General features: G+C 35.4%; 7 protein-coding genes across 11 annotated transcripts; 4 read left to right on the top strand and 3 right to left on the bottom strand.

Moving 5' to 3' along the window:
• Positions 1-596: 596 nt before the first annotated feature.
• Positions 597-2,292, top strand: LOC105795223 (uncharacterized). 4 transcript variants are annotated; one of them, XM_052628681.1, is made up of 5 exons: positions 597-777; positions 888-946; positions 1,068-1,117; positions 1,694-1,812; positions 1,919-2,292. In XM_052628681.1, the coding sequence occupies exons 1-5, from the start codon at positions 758-760 to the stop codon at positions 2,121-2,123; spliced, it is 453 nt and encodes a 150-aa protein (XP_052484641.1). In that variant the 5' UTR covers positions 597-757; the 3' UTR covers positions 2,124-2,292. The 4 variants fall into 4 exon arrangements, with proteins under 4 accessions (XP_052484641.1, XP_052484640.1, XP_012480203.1 ...); XM_052628680.1 differs by having other exon boundaries at positions 607-777; positions 1,691-1,812; XM_012624749.2 differs by having other exon boundaries at positions 609-777; positions 1,694-1,824.
• A 45-nt stretch (positions 2,293-2,337) lies between these two features.
• Positions 2,338-3,308, bottom strand: LOC105795224 (stress enhanced protein 1, chloroplastic). The gene is made up of 4 exons (XM_012624750.2): positions 3,143-3,308; positions 2,958-3,062; positions 2,665-2,849; positions 2,338-2,573 (listed from the first exon to the last, which is right to left on the bottom strand). Exons 1-4 carry the CDS (start codon positions 3,186-3,188, stop codon positions 2,466-2,468), a joined length of 444 nt encoding a protein of 147 aa, XP_012480204.1. The 5' UTR covers positions 3,189-3,308; the 3' UTR covers positions 2,338-2,465.
• Positions 3,309-4,030: 722 nt separating this feature from the next.
• On the top strand, positions 4,031-7,986 carry LOC105795219 (sodium/proton antiporter 1). The gene is made up of 10 exons (XM_012624743.2): positions 4,031-4,444; positions 5,048-5,224; positions 5,332-5,460; positions 5,816-5,992; positions 6,165-6,271; positions 6,387-6,507; positions 6,596-6,657; positions 6,767-7,069; positions 7,248-7,542; positions 7,624-7,986. Exons 1-10 carry the CDS (start codon positions 4,214-4,216, stop codon positions 7,741-7,743), a joined length of 1,722 nt encoding a protein of 573 aa, XP_012480197.1. The 5' UTR covers positions 4,031-4,213; the 3' UTR covers positions 7,744-7,986.
• Positions 7,987-8,671: 685 nt separating this feature from the next.
• LOC105795220 (protein TIC 21, chloroplastic) lies at positions 8,672-11,035 on the top strand. The gene is made up of 4 exons (XM_012624744.1): positions 8,672-9,084; positions 9,465-9,722; positions 10,317-10,520; positions 10,766-11,035. Exons 1-4 carry the CDS (start codon positions 8,794-8,796, stop codon positions 10,877-10,879), a joined length of 867 nt encoding a protein of 288 aa, XP_012480198.1. The 5' UTR covers positions 8,672-8,793; the 3' UTR covers positions 10,880-11,035.
• On the bottom strand, positions 10,896-13,745 carry LOC105795221 (reticulon-like protein B11). Of its 2 annotated transcripts, none has more exons than XM_012624746.2 (5): positions 12,161-13,745; positions 11,798-11,978; positions 11,516-11,657; positions 11,374-11,443; positions 10,896-11,281 (listed from the first exon to the last, which is right to left on the bottom strand). In XM_012624746.2, exons 1-5 carry the CDS (start codon positions 12,375-12,377, stop codon positions 11,109-11,111), a joined length of 783 nt encoding a protein of 260 aa, XP_012480200.2. In that variant the 5' UTR covers positions 12,378-13,745; the 3' UTR covers positions 10,896-11,108. The 2 variants fall into 2 exon arrangements, with proteins under 2 accessions (XP_012480200.2, XP_052484639.1); XM_052628679.1 differs by having other exon boundaries at positions 11,410-11,443.
• Positions 13,746-13,898: 153 nt separating this feature from the next.
• Positions 13,899-15,304, bottom strand: LOC105795222 (uncharacterized). Its single transcript, XM_012624747.2, has 2 exons — positions 14,980-15,304; positions 13,899-14,479 (listed from the first exon to the last, which is right to left on the bottom strand). The coding sequence occupies exons 1-2, from the start codon at positions 15,220-15,222 to the stop codon at positions 14,204-14,206; spliced, it is 519 nt and encodes a 172-aa protein (XP_012480201.1). The 5' UTR covers positions 15,223-15,304; the 3' UTR covers positions 13,899-14,203.
• A 6,012-nt stretch (positions 15,305-21,316) lies between these two features.
• On the top strand, positions 21,317-22,565 carry LOC105795218 (transcription factor MYB73). The gene has a single exon (XM_012624742.2). The coding sequence runs from the start codon at positions 21,427-21,429 to the stop codon at positions 22,135-22,137; it is 711 nt and encodes a 236-aa protein (XP_012480196.1). The 5' UTR covers positions 21,317-21,426; the 3' UTR covers positions 22,138-22,565.
• The last annotated feature ends 3,080 nt before the right edge of the window (positions 22,566-25,645 follow it).

Genomic DNA, 25,645 nt, shown 5'->3' with positions numbered 1-25,645 from the left:
GAGGTCTGCCTGCTTTTCTAAACGGCCTCATTTTTTGCCCAAGCCCATATTTCGGCCTATATTTTACCCAAACCCTCTCATATTTCGGGTGGTTGTTAGTGGGCAGGCCGCCTACCATGAGCACCTCTATTGCCAAATTTCTCAATTAGTTAATATGTCAAAATCCTTATTGACCCACAACACTACAAAAATAGAGATTTTTAATCTAAGGTTTATTTATTTATTTATTTTTTATGATTGGTATTTGGTAGGATTAGTTTTGATGAAAATAAAAATAACGGTGAATCGAGAATTGAAAGTACATTAACTCGATATTAGAAATGTTCATCGGTCGAGTAACTCGTTCGATGTTAGATCGGATTTGAGCTTAAGTTTTTTAATCTCAACTTATTTTACCGTTTAAAAATAATAAAAAGTATAAATATATTAATATTTATATAGTATTAAAATAAATGTTAGTAAACACTTTTAAAATTAAAAATCAAGGAAAAAGAAAGTTAAAAGCCCACACATTTTACCCAATCAAAGTTTTGTGCAGATTAATGGCCCATAAGCAGTAAAAACCCTAATTTTTCCTGGGCATGTCAAGAAGGCCTGAACCCTCTAAACAAAGCTAAAATAAATGGGTTTCGTTGCAGGCTGAGCGTTTTTCGTTGAGTTGCTTCTCTCCTTCAGGTTGTGCTTCAATAATCAAAATCCTAAAAACCCTAACTTGGGTTCGTTCCTTCAAAGTTGAAACCTCTGAATTTATTCAAACATGGGGAAACCAAGCTCCCGGTGGGTGTTTTGTTTTGATTTTTTTTTCAGTGTAAATTTACTTTCTTGATTAATGTTAGAAACTTGGGTTTCTGCAATTTTTTATGAATTTCGTGTAATTTTTTTGGCAGACCAGATTCTTCTTCTAAAGCAGATAAAAAGTTCGATAAGAAGGTCCAGTTCTATGCCAGTGAGTTCAAAGTTCAAACTCAGAAATTAACTTTTAGTTAAATTTTTCTGTGATGTTTTAAAGTTTCAATAACTATTTGTTTTATATATATATATATATATATATATATATATATATGCAGAGGTTAGAGATACTGTTGCTTCATTGACTGCCAAGAAGGACATTACAAAGGTGATAAGAATCTTCTTTACTTGAACAACACTTTAAATTTAATGATTTATGTTACCATTATCGATTGATATGCAAATATATATGTATTCTTATTTTGGGTTTAGGGTTCAATGCTGGAATTTTATGGCAAATTCTTTTGATGCCATGATTTTTCCATTTTTGCCTATATCTGTGTCTATTTATGTCAATTATGTTATATGTAATTCAGGATTTCGGATATATAACTTATCCGATATGGCTCGTTTCATTACTGATATCCGTGATTATCAACTTCATTAGCATTCGGAAATAGAATCTTACCATATAGATGATAGTATGAATGTATGATTGGGATGTAAGATTACTAGCAGTTGGTTTTGATAATCAGTAGTAGAATAATTAGTTCTTTGTTATTGTAAGTTACTCGAAAAATTAGACATTGAAAGACTAGATAAAGAATATTTCAGAATTCTAACGAGATTTGTACGGTACCGCTGTATGTCTGTTGGAGCAACTGCTAAATGTGGATTTGGGGTGGGGTTTGGTTGGTCAAATAATACGAAGATTTTTGCTAATGAGCTTGTTTATGATCAGAAGAAGAAGCTTCGAAGTCGACAGAAGAAACTGAAAGCATATGACCTCTCTGCTCTCTCGGAGTTTCTCCCTGAGTTGAAAGCTCCTAGAGCCAATGATTTCAAGCTCAACTGCAAATCTAGGCAACAATTAATGTGCATCCGTTGGTTTTGTGATTCTATCTTTTGTTATAATGTTCAGTTATCTCTCGTAATAACTAACTGATTTTAGTGAATGAATTCTTATCAGATTGAAAGAGGGAAAACAATTGAGTGCAGTTCTCGAGCATCCTGCTTTCCAAGCCGATCCACTAGCTGCCATTCATCAACACTTACAGAACACACAACCTGTTTTAGACGAGAAACCGAAGAAAAAGAAGAACCAGAATGGTGGGAGGAAGAAAAAGAGTAAAAAGTCGAAGGCTTTGTCCAGACAACAATCCATGGATATCTAAGCACATTGACTTTCTGAATTCAAAGCTTTTTAAACCCTTTGAACCCTTCATGAGATATAATGTGTAGTTCACCATTCCCCTTTTGTGTTAACAATGCCATCTCGTCTCTTTATTGATCGAAATATCGAAATGCAAAATGAAAATTTTGGTTAAAACCATTTCATTGCAACTTTGTATCTATATTCTATCTTTATGTTTATGGCTGAAACAGTGCTGAAAATGAAAGGCATTCATTCAAAAGTTGAATTTCTTATACAATGTTAAGCTTATCCTATTGATGACAAAGACAATTGAAGAACATTCAATGAACCAAAAAAGAACACAGCATTAAACATATAAATCTTAAGAACTTTTAGAAGCTGATTGAAAGATGAAAATAGCTGTCAAAACACCAACCAACGCAGTCACTACTAAGGCCACTGTAGGCAAAGGTGTTATAAGGCCAAAATTCTGCAAAGGACCAAATTTAAAAAAAAACATGTTTTAACATAAAAGCACATAAACCAGAAACAAAAATGGGCACAATGGGGGTAGTGGGTACCTCCAAGAGTCCTTTGCCAGTGGATATTTCAACAGTAATGGCTACTGCAAAACCAACCATAGCAAGCCTGCCAAGCCATACATCCAAACTGTTGCTGCTACCCCCCTTGGTGCTTTGCTCACATTTAATGGTAAATGTTGTTGCTTTACATATAGGTTTCCTTTGGTTAAATGATTCCCTTATCACTACAAAAAAAAAAAAAATATATATATATATATATATGTACATAAAATGGTTCATTTGTAATGAAAGGAAAGAAAAGGGTATAACATAGCAGAACAGGATTCGCTTACAGAGAGGGGAACCAGTGGCAAAAATGGAACCAGTTCCTGAAAAACTGGAAATGGGTACACGAGAAAATTTGTGGGTTGTTGTTGGAGAGATGATAGGGGATACATCTGCAAAGAAAATTGTAATGAAATGGGTTATTAAAATAAACCAAAAAAATGAAAGAGACGAAGAATTTGAGAGACAGTACCATGAACGGTAAGAGAAAGGGAAGCTGAGACTTGAGCTAAGGCCATGTTTGGAGGAAGCTCTGAATTTGATTTTGGTTGTTTTGAGGAGAAAGGCGGCCGGCCTTTCTAATCTAATCTTTTCTGGACATTACGCTAGTTGGAAGAGGACCAGACATATTTGAGACATGGAAGCTAACCACGTGTCTCGTCTTTATATCTTAATAATTATTACTTTCTAAAATTTTACGTAAGGGTTAATTTACTAAAAGTCCTCAAACTATGAATCAGATTTTAAATTGGTTCATAAACTTAAAAGCATTTTAATTGAATACTACTGGTAGTTTAAGTGTTAAATTTTAGAGTATATTTAAAATAAGCGGATTTGGGATAAAAGTATTATGGAGGACTCTATATTAGGATTTGAATAGTATTATGGTCCTTCTACTCATAAAATAGGTAAATTAATCCCTATACATTAGATTAAAGAGGAAATTAGTTCTTATGTTAAAAATTTCATCCATTTTTACCATTAGAATTAGCCCATGTACGTTATCACGAGGTACTAGTGCCATGAATTAGGCTGATTTCACTTGTGTACTTAGCATATGCATGAATGACTTGGATATGATGTATTGAGAAAATAATCTCTTAAATTTTAACAATATTGTTTGTTTTCTTAACATGCTAAATACACACATTCTTACAATTTAATCCAAACTAGCGTATAAAGTCTAAATTGTTGGCTAAATTGACGAAAAGACATGATAGATACAATACAAATGCTTTAAGGAAACAATCCGAAAGTTTTGAAGTGTAGGGACCAATATAGAATATGAGCAATAGTTTGGTGATGTTTAGTGGTATTAACCCTTTAGATTTCTTTACAAAATCCCAAGCAGAAAAGAAGTTCTACTCTTTTGCAATTTGCACTCTCATCACCACTGCTTCCACACTCACGTGAGACTGAGACCTTGCAAGTGGCAATAGTAGTGCCCATATTACCATCGTCCCAGATGACTTGTTCCTTGTGAGTGAAAGGCACTCTCTTTCAACCTCCAGCTACTTTCCTTTTAAAAAAATCCGGGCTTTTAATGGCTGCCTTATCAATTGGGACTCATTTTTCACCCTCATGTCGTTTCAAGAACCGATCTTTGCACGCGCCTTCTGTCTACTCCTTGCCTAGCTTTGGAACTTCCCTTTATAGAATCAGAGCCCCAAGGTTGCTTAGCAATGGTGTTATTGCTAGAGCTGAGGATAAGGCCAGGGGCTCTTCTTCTCCAAGTCAACGACAAGTTCAACCCAACAATGAAGAGCAGATTAAGGTTTTTGTTCTTTCTATCCCTATTTCTTTAATAAAAATTCGTTTTTTGAGTACCCATTTTCTTGTTTTCTTAATTTATGGATTTGGGTGAGAGCCTTTTTGCTTTGATTTTGTTTGTTTTGTCATGTTTAGTTAAGGGTACCTATTTGCCTGTTCTTTTAGTTCATTGAGTTTAAGATTTTATCTTGGTAGAGTATGTTTAAGTTTGAATTAAGACAGTAAACGAGGAGCTCGTAGAATTTGATGTAGTTTTCAAGCGATTACTATTATAAATTACCTTCTGCGGATGTTTAGAAATAAGATTGATTTGCCAACGAGGCCTTGGCACAGTTGGCAAAGGCGGAGGCTCCGTGTCTTCATTACCTATGTTCTAGATGCACTATGTGCAATCATACGCGTGGGTCTCCTATGTGTGGGTTTTAGTCAGTCAGTTAGTTCTAATCTGGATTGTTTTACTTCTTAGCCTGTTTGTGCTGTAATTGTTTGATTCCATACTTTGCTCCAGTTCTTAGCCCGTTTGTGCTGTAATAGATTTCTACACTTTGTGATTGCTTGGACATGTACTTGTATTTGTATTTTGATTGTTCGTGTAAACTTTCAACAGGGGCTGTCCTCAGAATCTGGAACATGTGATCCTTTATGTTCGGTTGATGAAACTAGCTCGCTGGAGTTTGAAGATGCTTACCAGCCAAAGACTGATTTATTGAAAACTATTGCGGTTTTCACAGCTGCTTTAACGGGGACTCTGGCAATTAACCTAACATGGGTTACTGACCACCAGGTTTATCTTTAGTTTCTTGTGTAATCCTGTCTTTGGGTGATGTTTTTCGTATTATTGGATTATGCACTGAAGTCCCTTTCTTGATTTTATTTGACTTCATAATGCAGGATATTGCTATGGCATTGCTTTTTGGAATAGGATATGCTGGCATTATATTTGAGGAGTCTCTAGCCTTTAATAAAAGTGGTGTAGGATTGTTGATGGCTGTGAGTTTATGGGTAGTACGAAGCATTGGGGTAAGACCGATACTTCTAGTTGTGTTTATGAGCTACTTTCTATTAACATTCTCGTAAATTAGGATGAAAACACAAAAGGCAGTTGCGTATTAGATACTTCATTCAAGCACCGTGCTGGGTTTCTACCTGTTTAGGGTTTTGGGAGAGCTAAATTATGTGTTCATCTTGTTATTCTATATAAGGATTATGCAAATGATGACTATGACTATCTCTCTTAATTTATGGCATTCTACGGTAGTCTACATATGCCGATTCATCAGACATTTTTCTATTGTTTTCTTACTTATTTTCCAACTTTATCTATCTTTACTTGTTTGATAATGCTGGGGCTGTCACATTTTATTTTCGTTTTTAGGCTCCTTCAAGTGATATAGCTGTTTCAGAATTGACACATGCATCTGCAGAAGTCAGTGAAATAGTGTTTTTCTTGCTTGGTGCAATGACCATTGTTGAGATAGTTGATGCCCATCAAGGATTTAAGTTGGTTACTGACAACATAACCACTCGAAAGCCGCGAACTCTGATTTGGGTGGTGAGTTGATTTCTCCTCGAAACGGTCATATTGACTATCTTATCATTGATGGTTTGCATATGCATCTTATTGAAGGTTCAATCATATTTAGTCTTATGAAGAAATTTTGAAAGTGTGATATATTAGATGAGATTTTGTGTTAGCTGTCTCACCTGCACCTTGAAAATTTCAGGTTGGTTTCGTGACGTTTTTTCTTAGTTCCATCCTTGACAATCTGACATCTACAATAGTCATGGTTTCTTTGTTGAGGAAACTAGTACCTCCATCGGAATACCGCAAGTACGTTACACAATCGAGTCAACTCTTGGTATATTAGGATAGTACATTGAGAACCATTAGTAACACGTTGATTCAATTTTCTTAAAACCATTTATATGAATATATATTGCAATAGGCTTCTAGGAGCTGTTGTTGTGATAGCAGCAAATGCTGGTGGTGCTTGGACTCCTATTGGTGATGTTACTACTACCATGCTCTGGATACACGGTCAAATATCCACATTGCAGACTATGAAGGTGCTTTCATAATTCTCAAGGGTTCACCAATTTTTCGTTTTTACTGACTTTAGGTGGAGTTAATTAACTTTGATTTCGTTGCTAACAGGGTTTGATAATACCTTCACTTGTTTCTCTAACTGTTCCGTTGGCGCTTATGTCATTGACTAGGTATGTTCCTTGCATGGGCAAGACATGTTGGGAAAGTTCAGTTTTAAGAGGTTACCTTAAACTTCACGAAATACTGTTGAAATGATGCATGTTTTCTTTCCTCGTTCAGTGAAGTAAACGGGAAAGGACAAGATTCTCCCAATATTTTGGCATCTCAACAAATGGCTCCGAGAGGGCAACTTGTTTTCTGTGTTGGTATTGGTGCTTTGGTTTTTGTTCCAGTGTTCAAGGCTTTAACCGGTTTGCCTCCTTTTATGGGCATGTTGTTTGGACTTGGAGTTCTTTGGATTCTGACCGATGCTATTCATTACGGTGAATCCGAAAGGCAAAAACTGAAAGTTCCACAAGCTTTATCAAGGATCGATACTCAAGGAGCTCTTTTCTTCCTCGGAATCCTTTTGTCCGTGAGCTGGTAAATACAAGATAACAGTATCCCTGTCTGTTTGAGAGCATTAATTTTTGTCTTGTTTGACATTCAACAACTTCAAATCGAAGCTTCATTGCTTATATTTATCGTTACCTCATTTATATAATTAAGTTTTATATTCGATCTTTCTCTATTTGATATATCTGAGTTGTACTTTCTGCAGCCTAGAATCAGCTGGTCTTCTTCGGGAGTTGGCAAATTACCTTGATGCTCATATCCCTAGCGTTGAACTGATTGCAAGTGCAATAGGAGTTGTGTCAGCAATTATAGACAATGTCCCACTTGTCGCAGCAACAATGGGAATGTATGATCTCACTTCATTTCCCCAGGACTCCGAGTTCTGGCAACTTGTTGCATATTGTGCCGGTACTGGTGGATCCATGCTAGTTATCGGGTCTGCAGCCGGAGTTGCATACATGGGAATGGAAAAAATCGACTTCTTTTGGTATTTCCGAAAGGTAATTCCTCTCTCGGTTACATTCCCTTTTCAGAGAAAGAAAAAGGGATCAATTTTTAGTAAAAGATTTGTTTTCTTGCAGGTGAGTGGTTTTGCTTTTGCCGGTTACGCTGCCGGTATTGCTGCTTATTTAGCGGTTAATAACCTTCACATTTCCTTACCCTCGACTTTAGCTCAAGTTCCTTTCCTTTCCGGTTCGTAAATTACAAAGATATACAACTATTTTTCATACCATTTGGATAAGTTTGGTGAAGACATGATCTTCCCTTGCTTACAATTCACGAAATTTTGAGGGAATAAAAGGTTCAAATAGTTATGAAATCTCATGTATTGTCCACAAACATTATGTAAAGACCATGAATTAAGTCATAGTGACGTGCATGTGAAGAGTGAATGTGTATCAATGGCTATGCCGAGCTTGAGAATTTGAGTGCGGTTAAGAGTATTTTTCTCTCTATAGAACCCTGTTGTACTAAAGCAGGGCAGGTGCATTGACTGCAATTTCAACAGTTTACCCTTTTAAGGATCCAAACTTTAGCTTCAAGCTATTTCAGCGGACAACGTGAATTTGAGTGCGGTTAAGAGCATTTTTCTCTCTATAGAACCCTGTTGTACTAAAGCAGGGCAAGTGCATTGACTGCAATTTCAACAGTTTACCCTTTTAAGGATCCAAACTTTAGCTTCAAGCTATTTCAGTGGACATTCATTGCTGGAAAAACATACAAATGGAAACATTGGCCTATCCATTAAACAATTAGCTCACCAAGGTGTTTGAGTCACAATGATCCTCATTTATTTAACTTTGCTATGCAGTCTGAAAATACGATTGTTAAGTATCATAGAGGTCATTATATTTGGATTTACATGGTTAACAAATTAGTTCTTACTATTAAAAATTAAAATTGACGTGACTAACGGAATAATTAGACAATAACAAATGGCATGCGTGTATATATCATTCTTAGTTTTTAATGACAAAAATAGATGAAGATTTTAATAGAAGTATCAATTTTTTTTTCACCAATACTATCACAAATATATTAATAAAAATTAAATTAATACATAGTACAATATTTATGGATGATAAAACCTTAACTGGCAAAAAAAAAAAAATCTGCAGAATGATTCGACTTTATATCCATGAACTTGGTATAAAACAAATGAAATTACAAATCAATTGGGCAAACCCGAACTGCTGCCACTTAACAACCGTCACCGTGCGCAAGCGGCCCCTGCACATCATCCTGTCATCATGCAAACGTTATTGGTACCGCCGGCAACTCGCTCCGGCATTTGTTTGGTGGGTCCCCTCCTTCCAACTCACCGTCGCCGACCAGCGATAACTTTTTCTTCTCCAAATTTTATCGCTTCACTTGAAACTCGGAAACCGAAGCCACTAATCTCCCCGTTCGCTTCCTGGAACCCTCTCAATGTTGAAAGATCTAAGCTTTTGTTGAGCAGAGTCTCTTCTTCTTCTTCTTCCTCAGTTTCACCTGGTTCTACCTCCCCTAATGATGATTCTGACAAGGCAAAGCTCGCTCAGGTACTCCCCTCACTTCCCTTCTCTTAATATTAGATTTCCCCCATTTTAACTGATTCAAGAATTTTATTGGTTTTAGCTTATTTAGTGCTCAGGTTTCAACTTTATTGAATTGGGTTTCTGCTCTTTGTTTTAAGTTGTTTAAATTGTTCTGATAAATCTTGAAAAGGGAAAAGAAATTGAACCTGTAACCCACATTGTTCTTATAATCAGTAACATCAAAACCCAGAGAAAAGCTACAAACCCTAAACCCTAATACAATGCTGTGAGTTAATTTTGGATTGTTTAGTGGGGTTTAGGGTTTAATGGACTGTAAATGAAGGGTTTTTGTTTTTTTTTCTAAATCCTGTTTGTTTTGAGGATTTTGAACTGAAATGGTGCAGGTAGCCAAGAGGTTAGAGACCACGTCAAGATACTTTAAACGATTGGGGAATTTAGGGTTTTGGGGGCAGCTAGTTTGCTCGGTGGTTGCGGCTGTGATACTTTCATTTTCAGTTGTGGTTACTGGGAAAATTACATCACCTGCTACGTTTTATGCTACTTTCGGTGGAATTGTAGCTGCATTCATATCGGTTTTTTGGTCATTCGGTTATATTCGACTTTCAGAGAAACTCAAAAGGACTGTTAATGATCCTTCAAAGGTATTGTGAATTGAACTAACAGTTTTGAAGTATCTGATGCATTACTTACAGTGATCCTTCAAAGTGCAGATCTCTTTTTGTTGGTTGTTAGTTACATTATTTAGGATGACTATCAAACAATAAACCGAAACAAATTGGATTATAGCATTCACTTAGACAGATCATTTTAAATTCGGGAGTACCGAGAGATGAGACATTTAAATAATTCTTGTGTTATTATTAATAGTTGAGTTACCCATAGATACTTTTAAGTTAATCATTTTAAACGAATATGATGCTTGATATAGTTGAGTGCAATCTGCACTTGGAAAGTTCATCAACTTATTTGGAAGAAAAGGGTGACATTCTTATATCGTTGGGAAGCTCTTTTTCCTAGTTTCTGTCGCCTTATTTTCTTCCTCGAATTAGAATTATAGACTTAGTGATCGATTTGAGCTCAGTCTAGATTAAGTCACCTATTATGTGTAGAATTCTTTTCGGGTTTGAAGGATTAGTTTATGATTAGGCATGTACCCAAATTCAGGGCTTATTTGATCTTTTGACTCATCACGTCATTCAACATCCGCTACTAAAAAATTTCCCCTTGAGTTTCAGGCTCCTCCTCGTGCCAATGTTGTGAAAAGCTTGAAAAATGGTATCGTTCTGAATCTTTTGGGAATGGGTGCTGCTATTCTTGGCATGCAAGCAACAGTCGGTTTACTAGTCGCGAAGGCACTTACCTCCTCCACAACTCCTTATTACCAAGGAATTGCACCCGGCTCTAGTCCGGTTCTTGCCTTGGATGTATTCTTGGTGCAGGTACTTATATCTAATTCGAGCCTCATAATGGAATATCTATATAGCATTTAGCTGAATGGGATCCATGCTTGTAAAATCGAGATTTGGAAAGCTGCCTGAGGTCACCTGCTAGCAATTTGTTTTAAATTTAGAGGTGTCTTTATATACGTCACATTGCAGTCATATATTCATATTCATGGTGGTGCAACTGCAATAACCTTGGTTATCGCATGGCCTTACGCTTACATATCTCTTTGCTTGTGCAGGCATCGGCAAACACTATCCTTTCGCACTTTCTGGGGCTGGTGTTCTCGCTGGAACTGTTACGCTCGGTGACATTGCCTAATACAGAGAGTATTCCAATTCCCAAGCTTGCATAAATTCTACCTTTCATGGTAAATGTAGAATAGTTGAACGTGATTTTACTGCTGATAACTGTTTTACAAGCCACCCTTGGCATTTTTTTAATAAATACATGTATTAATACAACACTGAATTACTGAGTTTCTGATAAAATATAAACAGGGTTTCCTCCACCATTAGTAAATCTGTCTAAAACCCAATGAACATGTAAATTATAACCACAAATGTATAAAACAAACCTGCAAATCAAGAATGTAGGGGGTATCCACCGTTTGAGGGCAAAGGAAGCTTCCTCAATACCATTTCATCGATTTTCCTATATTGTGTTTGAATGAATCTGCGTGTCACACAAAGCTTCTCGTCGATGAAGTGCTGGTACTTATCGTATACCACCGGAACTGATAGACTAAGAACAACTCCTACATAAACATCTCTACCAAAATCAGCATATGCGAAGAAGTAAAATGAATCCTCACCATTATTGAAACGAACAGGCTCTTGTAAAGCTCACCAATATAGACCAGAGTGAGGAATTCGAAGAGACTACCTATGTACGAAACTAACCACAAGCTGACGGCAACCTGTAATACTCCGGCGTGTCGTCAAAGGTTCAACAAAAACATGTACGAATAGAAAGGCAAAAGACTTTGGACCTTAAGAAAAAACTTCAAATCTCTTGCAATTGCAATGTTATGTGCAATGGATAATGTATGGTTGATCCATTGGTGTAACACATCAGTAATAATCACAACAGTGTTCTCAGAAATCTCTAAATTAGGAAGGGGTGGCAAAGACCTGCATTAGATACGAGGACATGATATACGAAGATTCTCTAAATACATGAAAAATATATAAAAAAAAACTAATTATACTCGTATATATATCTGGCACTTGTATTCGAGTTCAAGCAAGATAGTAATAAAACTGGGGGAAACCTGTTGAGAAGAGAAGCAGATTTGGCCCAGAAGAAGAGAATAGCGACAAGGAGCGACAATACGTTGGCCATGAAAGACAAGAAATTATAACCAGCTCTTTCAAAAAGGTACCACACCATGGTTGACGAGGTGAGCATCACAACACCGCTACACCATTCTCTCCACAGCAGCACATCGGCAACTACCAACAACAGTGTATAAACAATCAAATCATGCCAACCCCATAACATATATTCGTGGAAATAATGGTGGGATCGGTAATGGAAGTGAAATTGATTTATCCGGAAATCAAATGAAGACACTGCTACATGTATAGAGGCTGTTAAAAGAGAAGAAGAGAAAGGGGGGGGGGGGGGGGCAGACCTGTGCCACCTCCAAGAGCTTGATGAACTGATACGCGAGTAGGGTTGGAATCTGCCATGGGGGGGAGGGGGAGATGGCTGTTCTCGTTTTCTTCTGCTATTGATTTTTTTTTTCTGGAGAGGAAGGAAAAGGAGGGAGAAAATGAAATTACCAAACGGAAACAGAAATGGCACCAACCTTGAAACGGAAAGAAAGTGAACACTGAACAGCACGACATGTGCTAATTAAAATGGTATTTAATTAGCAGGGCGGAGTCAATATCGTTTTGAATTTAAGTAGTCTTTTATTCAAATATTTTTTAGTTCTAATTAGATGAATCAAAGTTGTTGGCTTATTATTTGTTCAACCATGGCTTGCCGCCGTCATAATATTCAACATCATGATTTAAATCATGCAGAGCACTAATACAATGGTTTGACCGCTCGATCATGTAGAGCACGTAGTCATCAAACTATTAAAAATGGTTTGGTTTGGTTTCTTCCGTTCCGTGTCATTAAACAGGTCTACTACTACTCATTTACAGGAGCAACAGAGGTCATGTCAGGCTTGTACTGGCATGTCTAGAAAGCTAGGAATGAGTTGGTCTTCAATAGCATGAAGGGCGATTCGATCACAAATGGCTTGCAACTTCTCACGCTTATGTGAGTTTTACGGAAGCGATGTTTGAGTCTTCGTCAAATCCACCTCATGCGCACGACCTTACTATGTGGCAATGCCCCCCTCCGAATGCCATAAAGATAAATTGTGATGCTTCCTTGGGGAGGATTGGCCGTCTGCCGAAATTGAACAGGGAGACTAATTGTTGGATTGAGCCTCTGGAAAGTGGTTGGATCAATCAAATCAGTTGAAGCCTTGGCACTCAAACAGGCTTGTTCATTTGCAAGAATGAAAAGGCTAGCATCGTGTGATCATTAAAACTAATTATAAGGAGATCGTTGATTGCCTTTTCCTTTCTAATCCCCTTACCCTTAATGTACCATACCATTTCACCTAAAACTTTTTCGTGAGAATTGAACTTATTACAAGTTCGGTTAAGATGTAGATCAATCATTGGTAAAAGGATTACGGAGGCCCCTGCATTAAGTGTCAGAATATATTTTGCCTCCTCTACTCAAAAAATGGATAAATATCAAACTAATCTCTTCTGTTAAAAAAATTCATCCATTTCTATTGTTAAAAGTTAGGGTGATTAACTAAAAAGCCAAACAATTATACGTGACATGCCATGTATACCTCATGCTGATGTACAAAGATCAATTTTTAACAATAGAAATGGATGAAATTTTTAACAAAAGAACCAATTTACTCTTTAATCTAACGTACAAAGACTAATTTATTTATTTTTTGAGTAAAGGGGGCAAAATGCAATTTGACTACTAGAATAAGGTCCTCTATGGTACTTTTACTATGAATCACAATAGCTTCTCAACAAATCCCACCAGAAATAGAGACAATTCATGTGAACAAGAGATAACAAAACAAAAATGAAACCGGTAGCTAATGGCCGGAGCCAGGGTAGCATTGGTGACACCAAATAAGTCATCAACCACCCATTCCATGATTTGTCCCACAATAACTTATATGCCTCCTAGTCAACCAGGGTAGATTCAAGAGTAGCCAAAGATCAAACCAAACTAATGTCACCATTAAACTAGTACTATCTAAGCGACCCTTTATTTTGAAACAGAAATCTTCCTAGTTTTCATTGTTTCTCATGGTAGAACAGTAGTTCAAGTGGTTAGTAAAATATATATCTTCTTGAACCAACATAACTTTGAAAGTACATAATAGGCATCACATGGCATAAATCAGAATAAGCAAAACTTTTGTTACAAAAATCAAATTAATATTTCGGAACCTTTTCTTTTGAAGTTACATTTACCTCATGCCTCATTGCTTTGCTTGTCACAAATGTGCACACAAGGAAGACTGAGTTCAACACTCCAACTCGGTATAAATAACAACACAAGATCTGGTTCCTTCAAGTTGGAGCCAAGTTCGCAGGACCAAGGTCAGAGAATAGATATCAAAGTAAAAATTTGCTCATTCTACTGTTGCTTCGTCATGTTCAGAGTCAGCTTCATCATCTGAAGACTCTTCCTTCTTGTTCTCTCCTCCCTCAGCACTTGATTTCATCTTCTTCTCCTTTTTCCTTTGCTTCTTCTTTTGGCGTTTTAGGCGCTTCTTAGCCGTCCGTTCCTCGGCAGCTTTTAATCTTTCTTCCCTTCTCATGTTAAACTCGGCAATTTCCTTCCTTTTCTGGTAGTCAACATCCATTCTTGCAAGCCTGTCTTGCTCTTTGCGTCTCATTTGTCGATACTGAGGCAACAGACAGAACACTTTATAAGCAAATCTGGTAAGTCATCTAACAGACCAAAATTATCCAAACAATTATAAGCAATCAAAATTTTACAACATACACTTAGTACCACTAAGGAAAATGCATATACTTTATGGCACATAATCATATGCTGCAAGAATCTAAAAGAAACAAAGATAAGATTCCACTATAAACCTAGAACGAAGCTCCGGTCTGGTACTTTCAGAGCACTGTTTACTGCCTTGGGTGATTAATTTTTAAGCCAAATCAACAGTTCTAAAATTGAAATTCCTTTTCTGTCCTTTTTCATACAATCATAAACCCTAAAGATAACTAAAACAACGATTAACAATCTCCCAAACCGCACATGAAATATAAATTTGATCAGCCAATCTACTAGCAGAGCAAGCAACAATTAAGATTTCGTACTGAAGCCACAAATATAAGCAACAAATACAAACTCAATAGAGAATAGAGAGTTAGGTTAACAAAAAAAAACCTGGTGGAAATCACCGGAGCCGGAACCGGCAGAACTTCCGGATGTATTGCTAACACGGACGGGGACATTCTCTATAATGCGGCGGAGCTTCACCTCTAAATCCTCTTCCTCCTCCTTGAATGCAGGCTTCTCGTACTCCACAATCGCCGTCGATGTAGTCGACGGAGGTCGCGGTGGGAGCCCCGATTTCGGCTCCACTACGGCCAACTGAGTGTCGCCGTCCTTTGGCCTTCCCGTCGACATTACGTGGAAAACCCTAATTATTTTGGGAATTTGGGATTTCTTCGCAGAATTGAGATTTCCTCGTCTTTCTTTGATTTACGACAGCGAATCGAGTTTTTGTTCTAAAACTAATAATAATATGTGGGCTGGGCTTAAAATAGACCTTTAATTATTTTGGGCTATTTGATGGATTGTTAAATATATAGACTGAAAACATAAAAAGCCCATCAAAATTTTAAGGTTAAGAAAATAAGAGTTAATTGCACCATACATCCCCAAACTATGACTCTCATTTCAAATAGATCCTCAAACTCTACAACATTCTAATTACATCCCTAAACTATCGATGTTATATTAATAAGGTCCTTCCGTTAATAAAATAATTAATTTAACTATTAAATGAGACGTCGGGTCTTATATGGTATAATTTAAAATGAAAACTTTAAAGAAAAAAAATGAAGATTGTAAAAAAATTGATTTTGAAGTTCTCGAAGCTTTTATAGAAATTGTCGTCCATTCTCTCCTTCTTTTTGGTTTTACTTTCTTAGCTTTAAATTGTAAAAGTTAAGCGACACTGCTTTACTTTTCTTTAAAATTTTCAATTTAAATTATGTCATATGAAATTTTACGTGCCGTTTAATGGCTAAATTAGCAAATGCAATAATGGAAGGATCTGACTGATATAACACGATAGTTTAGGGATGCAATTAGAATGTTTTGAAGTTTGAGACCAATTTAGAACAAGGGTCATAGTTTGAGGATGTCTCATGCAGTTGGTCCCTATATAGTATATTTATTCTTGTTTTTTTTTTTTTAAGTAAACAAAATTTCATTAATCAAAAGTCACTTACACAAGAGACATAGGTAAGAGATAAACACCCCATCCTAGATCTCTCAATAGCAATCAAAACACAAGCATTGTTAGAAAAAATATTCTGTTCAATGTGATTTGCATGTAATAAATTTCGTATAATAAAATACAGCAATTTAAGAAGAAAAAAAAATCCTACCTCCATTAATCACATGTTTTTCCATCAATTCTCCCAATATTATCTAGTTTTAGATATTAGAAGAATTTCTTTTGGTTTTTTTTTTCAATTAAAATAATTATAAATGAAAATATTTATTTTTTCTATTTTAGATACTAAACAAGGCATGGCCGATTGAGTTTTAACTCGGTTGACAATAGCATTGTTGTTAGTGCACTGCAGACATAGATTCGAACATGTTGAAACGCGTTTAGGGCATTTTTAAATTCGAATCACTTAATTTTCATTATTTTTTATAATCAAATTGTAATCCCATAAATTATGAAAATTTTCATAGTCCCCACTATACTTGGCCGCAGACACATTAATAAAATAAACAAAGCTGAATCCTGAAGCATATCGATGAACGTTCCCTTTTGAGTTTAATTAATATAAATAACATGTGCAGTACCTAGGAAAAGCAATTTTAATTTATATATGGACCGTTTAATTTTAATTAATTATTCAACCAATCTTACAAAGCATATAATATACACTCAACTAACCATAATAGGAAGCATCCTGGATCCTTCTTCATCACGTGTGCTAAATATCCTTTCTATTCTTATTTATTTCTCCCATATTCTTTATCATAAACCAAAATCCAACAAATTTATAATATAAAATTGTTTTTCCTTATTATAATAATTCATATATTTTCGTTTTCTAATATTGTAATAAGAATCAAATATATATCCAAATACGAATGCTTATATGAGATGGGATTTAAACTACAGAAAAAAAATAATCGTGATCCAGCCCAACCTATAAATAATCCTTATATGTCTATTTTACAATTCATAAAGATCCCTCCATATAGAATCATATCCAACAGCGTCGGACTGAGGGGTAGGTAGTGGTCTTGTCCCCCTCATGGAGAATTGTCTATTTTTTAAAAGAATTTACAAATTAGTATAATGATAAAATTATACTTTGAACTAAAAAATATTTTATTTATTTTGTCTTTGATTATATATGTAGAGTAAATGATCAAAATAGTCACTTTTGTTTTCTTCAAGTTATATTTAGTCATTTATGGTTGAAATGTTACGTTTTAGTCACATATGTTAGTGTGTTGTAACGTTTTACTCACTGAGATGTTAACTGTCGTTAACGGTGTAACGGTAAGCTGACGTGGCATGTTAAATCATCATTTCTAACAAAAAATTTAGGTTAAATTATACAATTGGTCCCCATATTTTTTCATTTTGAGTATTTTTTTCTTTTATGTTCTTTTAACTTTCTTTTTTTTTTTTTTCATTCTCTTTTGCCTCTCCCTCTATTTTCTTCCCTTCTCCATCTCTTTTAACGTAAAAGAAAAAAAATTGCTCAAAACGAAAAAGATAATTTAACGTGCCACGTCAACTTATCGTTACACCGTTAACAACAATTAACGCTCAGTGACTAAAATGTTACAACACGAAAACGTACGTGACTAAAATATAACTTGAGAGAAACAAAAGCGACTATTTTAATAGTTTAGACAAGTGATGTAAAGGTTTATATAGACTAATTATGGTGGGATGTGTCAGTGTAATTCTCATATACATGTGGCGTAAAATGGAGTCACATGTGCAGTGCCTATGGAGAAAAGCAATATCATCATTTAATTAATTAAAGAAACATTGTAAGTTGGCATAGGAAACATCCTCGATTATTCTCTATCTTGATTATGTTGTCTTTGAGAATCTAGATGTTTGATTATGACTGTTAATCGTTCAATATAAGATATTGTTTTTTAATATCTCTACTTGTTGGTAGTAGTGCTGCTTTTCAATTTCATCCTTTTTTTTATTATTTTCATATTCCTCACCCACATTTTATTTTCTCCGCGATTTTGTGTTTTTTTTAGTGACAGTACAACCTTTTTTAGCGACGACACTTTTACCGACAGTTGAGTTCTTTACGGAAAAAAGAGAGGCTCGTTTACCCTTTTTGTTCTTTTTTGAGTCAGAATGTTAACTATCCTCATTCTAGGGACGAAGCCAACAACTCATTATTTGGAAAGGGGGAAAATGGAATTTTAGAAGTTTGAGAGCTAAAGTTTAAAATTTTGTTTAAAAGGGACTAAAAGGGTTATTAAACCTGCCACTCTCTAGCTATACTTGAACTTCAAATCATTTTAATTACATTGTAAACTATCGAGGTTATATTAATTAGGTCATTCCGTCACTAAAATTGTTAATTTAACTGTTAAATGAATATTGTATAATTTTGAGTTTTGACGTTTTCGCAGATTTCGCTCTCTTTTATTTTAAGTTTTAATTTATTTTTTGCTTTTTCTTTTATGGTAACCTTTTTTTTTTAAATTGAATATGAGGATTATAGCTTTGGAGATATTTGTAACTCTATTATCAATATAGATTTTTTTTTGAATAGTGAATTGAGCCAAACCGGATTGACCCAAAGTTAAAAAATTAAACCCAAGTTTGACCCAAAACGAATGATAAGAATCGAGCGAATGATAAGCACCATCATTTGTCCATCACAACTTGTGAAGACAACAAAGATACCTACAAAATAAATCTACAAACTGAAAAGAGAGAAAACATGTGTAGTGAATGAAAAAAAAGAAAGAAATAAAGGGTTAATGAGAGAGGAAAAAGGCAGGCGATAACCAGCTCGGAGGTTGGCATCGCTGCCAAGCAAAACAAAAGATAAGAATCGAGCGAATTGACCCAAAGTTAAAAAATTAAACCCAAACTTAACTCAAAACAAATTGAATTGAGCGAATTACCAGACCCATGAACACGTCTAACCCATTCTCATGATTTCTTTTTATGTTATTATTTATCTTTTCTTGCACTGGCACACAGCTATATTATTACTTGCAATATAACAAAATTGAAAGCAATTACTACCATATTTATTTACATTTCATTTTAATCCGTATCTATCAACAATATTCAAGATTTAGGGTTAGTTTATAGAAGTTTTCAAATTGGATTGTACAAATTCCAAACATGGTATTAATTTTTAAGAAGATAACTCAAATTGAACAAATCAATTTTTATTTGTTAAAGTGATTAACATCAATGAATTGGTTTTTTCTAGGTAAAATCTAAGAGAGTTTAAAAGTCTTAGGAGAGTTTAATTACGTGAGGTTTACATTACATAAAATTTTCAACCTTGTTTGCACAAATTTGACTCTTAGAAACGTACCTAATTAGCCACCATTCTGATTACCATCGGACTATTGTAGTCGCTTATTTAAAAGGTCTTTGTAACCCTGATTTATACACGCCATCAATAAAGACTTTTCTTTGATGGTGACAAGATATAGTCGCAGATGAATTTTAGTAAGAGTTTTTATGATAACTATAGAGAAAACTTGTATTCCTTTTGAAAAAACTCTATGAGAGTTTAAGAATTTTATTCAGGGTGTTTGGATAAAGCTGACAAAAAAAAAAAAACCTCATGAATAAATTAACTATTCTTATTTATCATAAATAATATTTTATTTTTGAATAAAAAATTAAAGAAAAACATAATTTAAACCATCTTATTTATGTAACAAGAAAAATATAATTCTTTTGTCAATTGTGTTCTAATTGATTGACAAATGTTATTATCAAAATAGTGGATTCAAGCATATAATATCTTACAATTTAATTACTCTAAGGTTTAAAGGAGTTTTAGAGTAATTTAATAAATGAATAAAAATATTTTTAATCTTTTAAAAAGTATAAATAAAAGGGCTCATGTCTTTATTTTGGTTACCCAACTTTAAAAATTTTTGATTCAAGCAACCGTTACTATTTTGGTCGCCCATACTTACATATTCTATCAAATTGAACCTAATTTTGAATAACTCAATACATTTATTCATTTATACTTACGAATTTTATCAGTTTGATCCTCAAACTTAGTAACGTTGTTTTACCCTTTCAACTATAATCCCATCACATTTCCTCCCAGTCAGCAGTGCCTCCTTATTATTATTATTATTGGCCAGAACAACAAATTCATAAATTGAATGAAAAACATAAAACATCACCGCATCAACAAAGAAAAACACCATAGATTAAAATGTTGATATAATTTGTTTGTATGTGCTGAAAAGGTTTATTTTTTATTTTTAATTTGATGTCAGCAAATTGACAGGAGTATTTAATAAAAAAATAAAAGGGTTGTTTTTATGATAAAAATAAGGGATTAAATTATACCAAATTAATATATATATTAATAGATTATTGAAAAGTGTGAGATTTTTAATAATTTTTTAAATTTTGAAATTTTAATCTTTACTTGATCATTGTATCAATTAACTACAATATCGTAATTATTTTTAATATTATGTGATAATAATTAGTTGATATAGTGTTACATATAAGATAATACGATATAAGATTTTAGAAATAATAAAATTTAACAAATTTTGTTAGATTTGGACTAAAATGTAAAAATAGAAAATAAAAGAATTAAATCTATAAAATTTTAATATTACGTACATCGAACTGTTGGGATAAAATTTGGTGCTTTAGGTAAGGAGGGTCGGTGATGAACCCCTCGTGTCGGTGGCTTGAATGCCGTTAATCTCTTCTCCGATGGCAGGTTTACAGGCTGGAATTTTAGAAAGCTGTCAATCAATTTTCCCAGGCTTACTTTGGCTGTTTTTGTCCACATCAGCAATATTTTTTGCTTTTGCACAGCACCCAAAAACCTAACAAAACGACAAAATTTAATTTGTGAATTAAAAAAATCAAAATAAAAAATTGAAGTCCCACGTAATGGTTTCCAGCCTGGCTGAGTCAAACTTATCCTCTTCCAAAATTTCTCCTCAATTTCTCGCGATTTTCTCACTCCTTCGTTTCTTTCCATTTCAGTAACTTCCATAACTGTACGAGTCAAATCAGGAAACTACCGTGTTGAAATTACTAAACTAACCCCACAAGGATATATTCGGGATTATTCAAATTTCAATGTTGGCTTACGTGGCTACCTTGAAGGCTATCCAGCTGGTTGTGTATTCAACCGGTTACCGGTTAATACCGGTTTGCTTTAACGCTTATTACCTGTATTTGTTAACCGGCTCTATCAGTTACCCTAACGCATCGCCCTTTATAAACCCTTCTTGTTCCTCTTTTGCCTCTCACGAATACAATTCGAGAGCTTCTTCGATATTTTTTTTCTTCACCTCCATTGACAAACAAACTGAGATCTCTGTTTATATTTCGAAACTGTTAGTAACAAAGCAATGGATCAAGATATTGATCGTGTGAAGGGACCTTGGGGACCCGAGGAGGATGAGTCATTGCGTAAGCTGGTTCAGCTCCATGGTCCGAGAAACTGGTCGTTGATATCGAGGTCAATCCCCGGCCGATCGGGGAAATCATGCAGGCTGCGGTGGTGCAACCAGTTGTCTCCTGAAGTCGCGCACCGTCCTTTCACGGCGGAGGAAGATGAGATCATCATCAAAGCCCACGCCAAGTTCGGCAACAAGTGGGCCACCATAGCGAGACTCCTCAACGGTCGTACGGACAACGCGGTTAAGAACCATTGGAACTCGACGTTGAAACGAAGACGATCGGCGGAAGATGGCGATTCGGTTCAGGAATCGGAGAGACGGTCCAGCAAGTTTCCGAGATCCGGAAGTATCAGCAACCCGGGAAGTCCTACCGGCTCCGACGTCAGCGATTTGGGATTGAGCGTAGCCGAATCGACGCCGCACTCTCGCGTTTCGACCGCGCTTACCCTCGGACGTTCTTGGAGCGACGAGTTGGTCGAGTTGAACAACGATAACTCGTGTACGGATAAAGAGTCGGGCTCAGTAGCGGAAAAGCACGATAACGGGACGAAAACGGCGTCGTTGGGTACGGAACTATTGGCCGCAATGCAGGAGATGATTAGGAAAGAAGTGAGAGATTGCATGGCGGAGTTTGGTTTTCACAACCAATGCTGGGGTTAACGAGCGATTAATTTTAAAATTAGCGAAAACCATTAAAACATCAAATTAAAGAAAAAACAACTACAGAATCAAACTCAAATTCCTTGGTATTCAACAGTACAATAATTTTTGAGGGAATGTACAGTCACAGACGATAAACAAAAAAAAAAAAAAAAGGGGAATTTTGATCAGTTTTGTCGTATTAATTATACAAATTTTTGTTGATTAAAAACTTTGGTTTTATTTTAATTTTCTCTGTTTGTTTTTGGTTTGTTTTTAGTGTAATTCTATATTTTGACAGCTAATATATATGTTTTCTCTGGTAATTAATGAATGTAGGACAGTTGGGTTTTTGGTTGGGATATGTTGGAAAACAATTGACTTATGGTTGGCTGCATGTATATGGTCATATAAAATTATAGTGAAATCTTGACCTACTGCCTTCTTAATTATTTCGTCTTGGATTTACTTTTAGGTAATCACGGTATTTGGATTTCTTTTTTTTTTTCTCGATGACATAGTCAATCTTTGATGGAATTTCAATATGGTATGATATATATTGTTGATATTTACAACCAGCAAGGGGAGAAGATGGAAGAGGTATAGACTATATTGAGAGAAGGATTGTTTTGGATGGCCCTATTGATGAGGTAAAAGGTTTCTTGGGATGCCATGCTATTGACTTCATATGAAATGTAGGGATTTGATTTTGTGGTTGATGTAGGTGATGGTTGTCTTATGTTATTAAGGAGTTTGAGGATTGGTGTTAAGTGTTGGCGGCGGAGGAAGGTTCGCATGATATTTAGGTTTCACTTGATAAAGTATTAAGGAGTTTTACGATTGTTTTTAAGTGTTGACGGCTGAGGGAGGTGTGAATGATCTTTAGGTTTTACTTAATAGAGTATCAAGGAATATTTAGGTTTTACTTGATAGAGTGTTAAGGAGTTTTAGTATTGGTGTAAGTGTTGGCGGCGGAGGAAGGTGTGTATGATATTTAGGTTTTACTAGATAGAGTGTTAAAGAGTTTTAGGATTGGTGTTAAGTGTTGGCGGCGGAGAGAGGTGTGTATGATATTTAGGTTTTACTTGATAGAGTATTAAGGAGTTTTAGAATTGGTGTTAAGTGTTGGCGGCGGAGGGAGGTGTGTATGATATTTAGGTTTTACTAGATAGAGTGTTAAAGAGTTTTAGGATTGGTGTTAAGTGTTGGCGGCGGAGAGAGGTGTGTATGATATTTAGGTTTTACTAGATAGAGTGTTAAAGAGTTTTAGGATTGGTGTTAAGTGTTGGCGGCGGAGAGAGGTGTGTATGATATTTAGGTTTTACTTGATAGAGTATTAAGGAGTTTTAGAATTGGTGTTAAGTGTTGGCGGAGGAGGTGTGTATGATATTTAGGTTTTACTAGATAGAGTGTTAAAGAGTTTTAGGATTGGTGTTAAGTGTTGGCGGCGGAGAGAGGTGTGTATGATATTTAGGTTTTACTAGATAGAGTGTTAAAGAGTTTTAAGATTGGTGTTAAGTGTTGGCGGCGGAGAGAGGTGTGTATGATATTTAGGTTTTACTTGATAGAGTATTAAGGAGTTTTAGAATTGGTGTTAAGTGTTGGCGGCGGAGGGAGGTGTGTATGATATTTAGATTTTACTTGATAGAGTAAAAAGATTAAAAAAAATAAAGGAACAAAAAGAAAATTAAAAAATATAAATTTTCTTTTGAACATTAATCTCATTATACGTTATTATTATATCTACTCTTTTTGATACAATACTTAAAACTATCCCTAGCCCCTGAGCTTCAGCACATTTGAACCCACGTCTTCCTGCACTGACAACAATATCGATACCAATCGAGCTAAAACTCAATTGATGGAAAAATCATAATTTTTTGAAAGCAATATTGGACTGGATAGAAAAAAAAGAATTAAAAATACAAAACAAGTTCAAAGGCCCAAAATAAATGAGAAACAAGCCCAAAGAAAATAAAACAACAAAACAAAAACAAACCCAACCACAAACTTCAAAAAGAAAAAAATGAAATGAAAAAATCACTCTCTATCCAGTCAAACTGGCACTTGGACTCCATCAAATCACCATTAAATTCCCATTAAATGCACCTACCAGATACCTAAGAAATAGCAGTTTCCAAAACAAAAAATCAAAACCTCTGTATGCTATTCTTTGTTTTCTAGAAACCTCCCAATCTCCAAACTCAGGGTGGGTTTGGATGGGCGATTGGGTGCGGTGCGGTGCGTTTAGTTTACTTTTTGTCTCACGCTACAGTAATAGGCGATTGGGTGCGGTGCGGTGCGTTTAGTTTACTTTTTGTCTCACACTACAGTATCGCTATAGTATCTAATCTCACTGCCACCGCTATAGTATCTAATCTTGCAGCACCTAAACACACGCCTACACTTTAGCAGCGAGCGAAAAAGAAATTGCTTTATGACCCATGGCCCTGGAAGCTAATATTTCCCCCACTGGGTTCCTCACCACTACCCTTGACGCAGATCTTGCATGCTGGGGGTCATAGACCCCATCAAATTTAATCTTAAAGAAAGGTTCATGAGGGGGTTCCCACTTATCAAAATCTCTCGTTCAGTAAGCTTTTCCTTTTTAATCCCTTCAATTTCTTTAACATAACTTATGGTCCAATCCGAGATCTCCTTACCAGACACAATTTTCCTTTCATGTACGAGGCAATTTCGGCTTGTCTAAAGTATCCAAATCCCACAACAGAAAATTCTACATTGCTCACTGGTAGCAATCCGAAACACCTAGGTAACCCAATCCTAGAAACTATTATCCGAATTATTCAGCATCCATGAGAGATTAAGACTAACCCAAGTTTATATTAATATAGGGTAGTCATGAAACACATGGATAGAATCCTCCATAGAATTGGAGCATCGTGGGCACAAAGTATTCACTGCAATCTTTCTGTAATTTAGATTGACTAAAGTAAGAATAAAATTCCATGAAAATCTCCAAATCATAGTTTTAATTTTCAGAGGTATTTGTAAATTTCATAGCTTTTTTGTAAAAATGTCTAGAATCAGCATGTGATGTATCATCAGTTAGGGAACTGTTTTGTAATAGTTTATAGGCGCTTCTCACAGTAAAATCACCAGTCATTCACCGCACCAAACTCGTAGATCTTCAGAGATTGTCCTCGCAAATGGAATATGCATAATAGTATTTGCAACATCCACATGAAAGGTATTAAAAATTAAATATTCTTTCTATTTTTTAGTGCTAGAATCAATTAAATTAGATGCAAAATCAATGCCATCATTAGTGATTGTAACATTCAGTCTACATCCTGTAGACTATGATAACCAAACATCTTCTTTGATGGAGGTTCTTTCTCCCGAACCCACCCTCCAACCCAGCCCATTTTGAACTAGTCCTCTTGCCATCCACGCGCTTTTCCAAGTATATGAAGGTAGACTCCCTAACTTTGCATTTAAGAAATCTATTAATGGAAAATATTTCGTTTTTAAAACTCGGGCTAGAAGAGAATTAGGATAATTAATA

Source organism: Gossypium raimondii, chromosome 3 (genome assembly GCF_025698545.1).
Source record: "Gossypium raimondii isolate GPD5lz chromosome 3, ASM2569854v1, whole genome shotgun sequence".
NCBI lineage: Eukaryota > Viridiplantae > Streptophyta > Magnoliopsida > Malvales > Malvaceae > Gossypium > Gossypium raimondii.
Note: the sequence above shows the minus strand (reverse complement) of the source record. Positions and strands in the feature narration are given on the sequence as shown.

Bases quoted from the DNA above. Each gene is read 5' to 3' on its own strand.
- LOC105795223 (XM_012624748.2), top strand. From the start codon at position 758: ATGGGGAAACCAAGCTCCCG. The intron at 778-887 runs GTGGGTGTTTTG...TTTTTTTGGCAG, and splicing joins ATGGGGAAACCAAGCTCCCG to ACCAGATTCTTCTTCTAAAG. The intron at 1,825-1,918 runs GTGCATCCGTTG...AATTCTTATCAG, and splicing joins AAATCTAGGCAACAATTAAT to ATTGAAAGAGGGAAAACAAT.
- LOC105795224 (XM_012624750.2), bottom strand. From the start codon at position 3,188: ATGGCCTTAGCTCAAGTCTCAGCTTCCCTTTCTCTTACCGTTCATG. The intron at 3,063-3,142 runs GTACTGTCTCTC...TTTTCTTTGCAG, and splicing joins CCTTTCTCTTACCGTTCATG to ATGTATCCCCTATCATCTCT. The intron at 2,850-2,957 runs GTAAGCGAATCC...TTTTTTTTGTAG, and splicing joins TGCCACTGGTTCCCCTCTCT to TGATAAGGGAATCATTTAAC.
- LOC105795219 (XM_012624743.2), top strand. From the start codon at position 4,214: ATGGCTGCCTTATCAATTGGGACTCATTTTTCACCCTCATGTCGTTTC. The intron at 5,225-5,331 runs GTTTATCTTTAG...TTCATAATGCAG, and splicing joins CATGGGTTACTGACCACCAG to GATATTGCTATGGCATTGCT. The intron at 6,272-6,386 runs GTACGTTACACA...ATATTGCAATAG, and splicing joins CCTCCATCGGAATACCGCAA to GCTTCTAGGAGCTGTTGTTG.
- LOC105795220 (XM_012624744.1), top strand. From the start codon at position 8,794: ATGCAAACGTTATTGGTACCGCCGGCAACTCGCTCCGGCATTTGTTTG. The intron at 9,723-10,316 runs GTATTGTGAATT...CTTGAGTTTCAG, and splicing joins CTGTTAATGATCCTTCAAAG to GCTCCTCCTCGTGCCAATGT. The intron at 10,521-10,765 runs GTACTTATATCT...TTGCTTGTGCAG, and splicing joins TGGATGTATTCTTGGTGCAG to GCATCGGCAAACACTATCCT.
- LOC105795221 (XM_012624746.2), bottom strand. From the start codon at position 12,377: ATGTCGTGCTGTTCAGTGTTCACTTTCTTTCCGTTTCAAGGTTGGTGC. The intron at 11,658-11,797 runs GTTTCCCCCAGT...TATCTAATGCAG, and splicing joins TCTGCTTCTCTTCTCAACAG to GTCTTTGCCACCCCTTCCTA. The intron at 11,282-11,373 runs GTGAGCTTTACA...ATGTTTATGTAG, and splicing joins CCTCACTCTGGTCTATATTG to GAGTTGTTCTTAGTCTATCA.
- LOC105795222 (XM_012624747.2), bottom strand. From the start codon at position 15,222: ATGTCGACGGGAAGGCCAAAGGACGGCGACACTCAGTTGGCCGTAGTG. The intron at 14,480-14,979 runs GTTTTTTTTTGT...CTGTTGCCTCAG, and splicing joins GCTCCGGTGATTTCCACCAG to TATCGACAAATGAGACGCAA.
- LOC105795218 (XM_012624742.2), top strand. From the start codon at position 21,427: ATGGATCAAGATATTGATCGTGTGAAGGGACCTTGGGGACCCGAGGAG.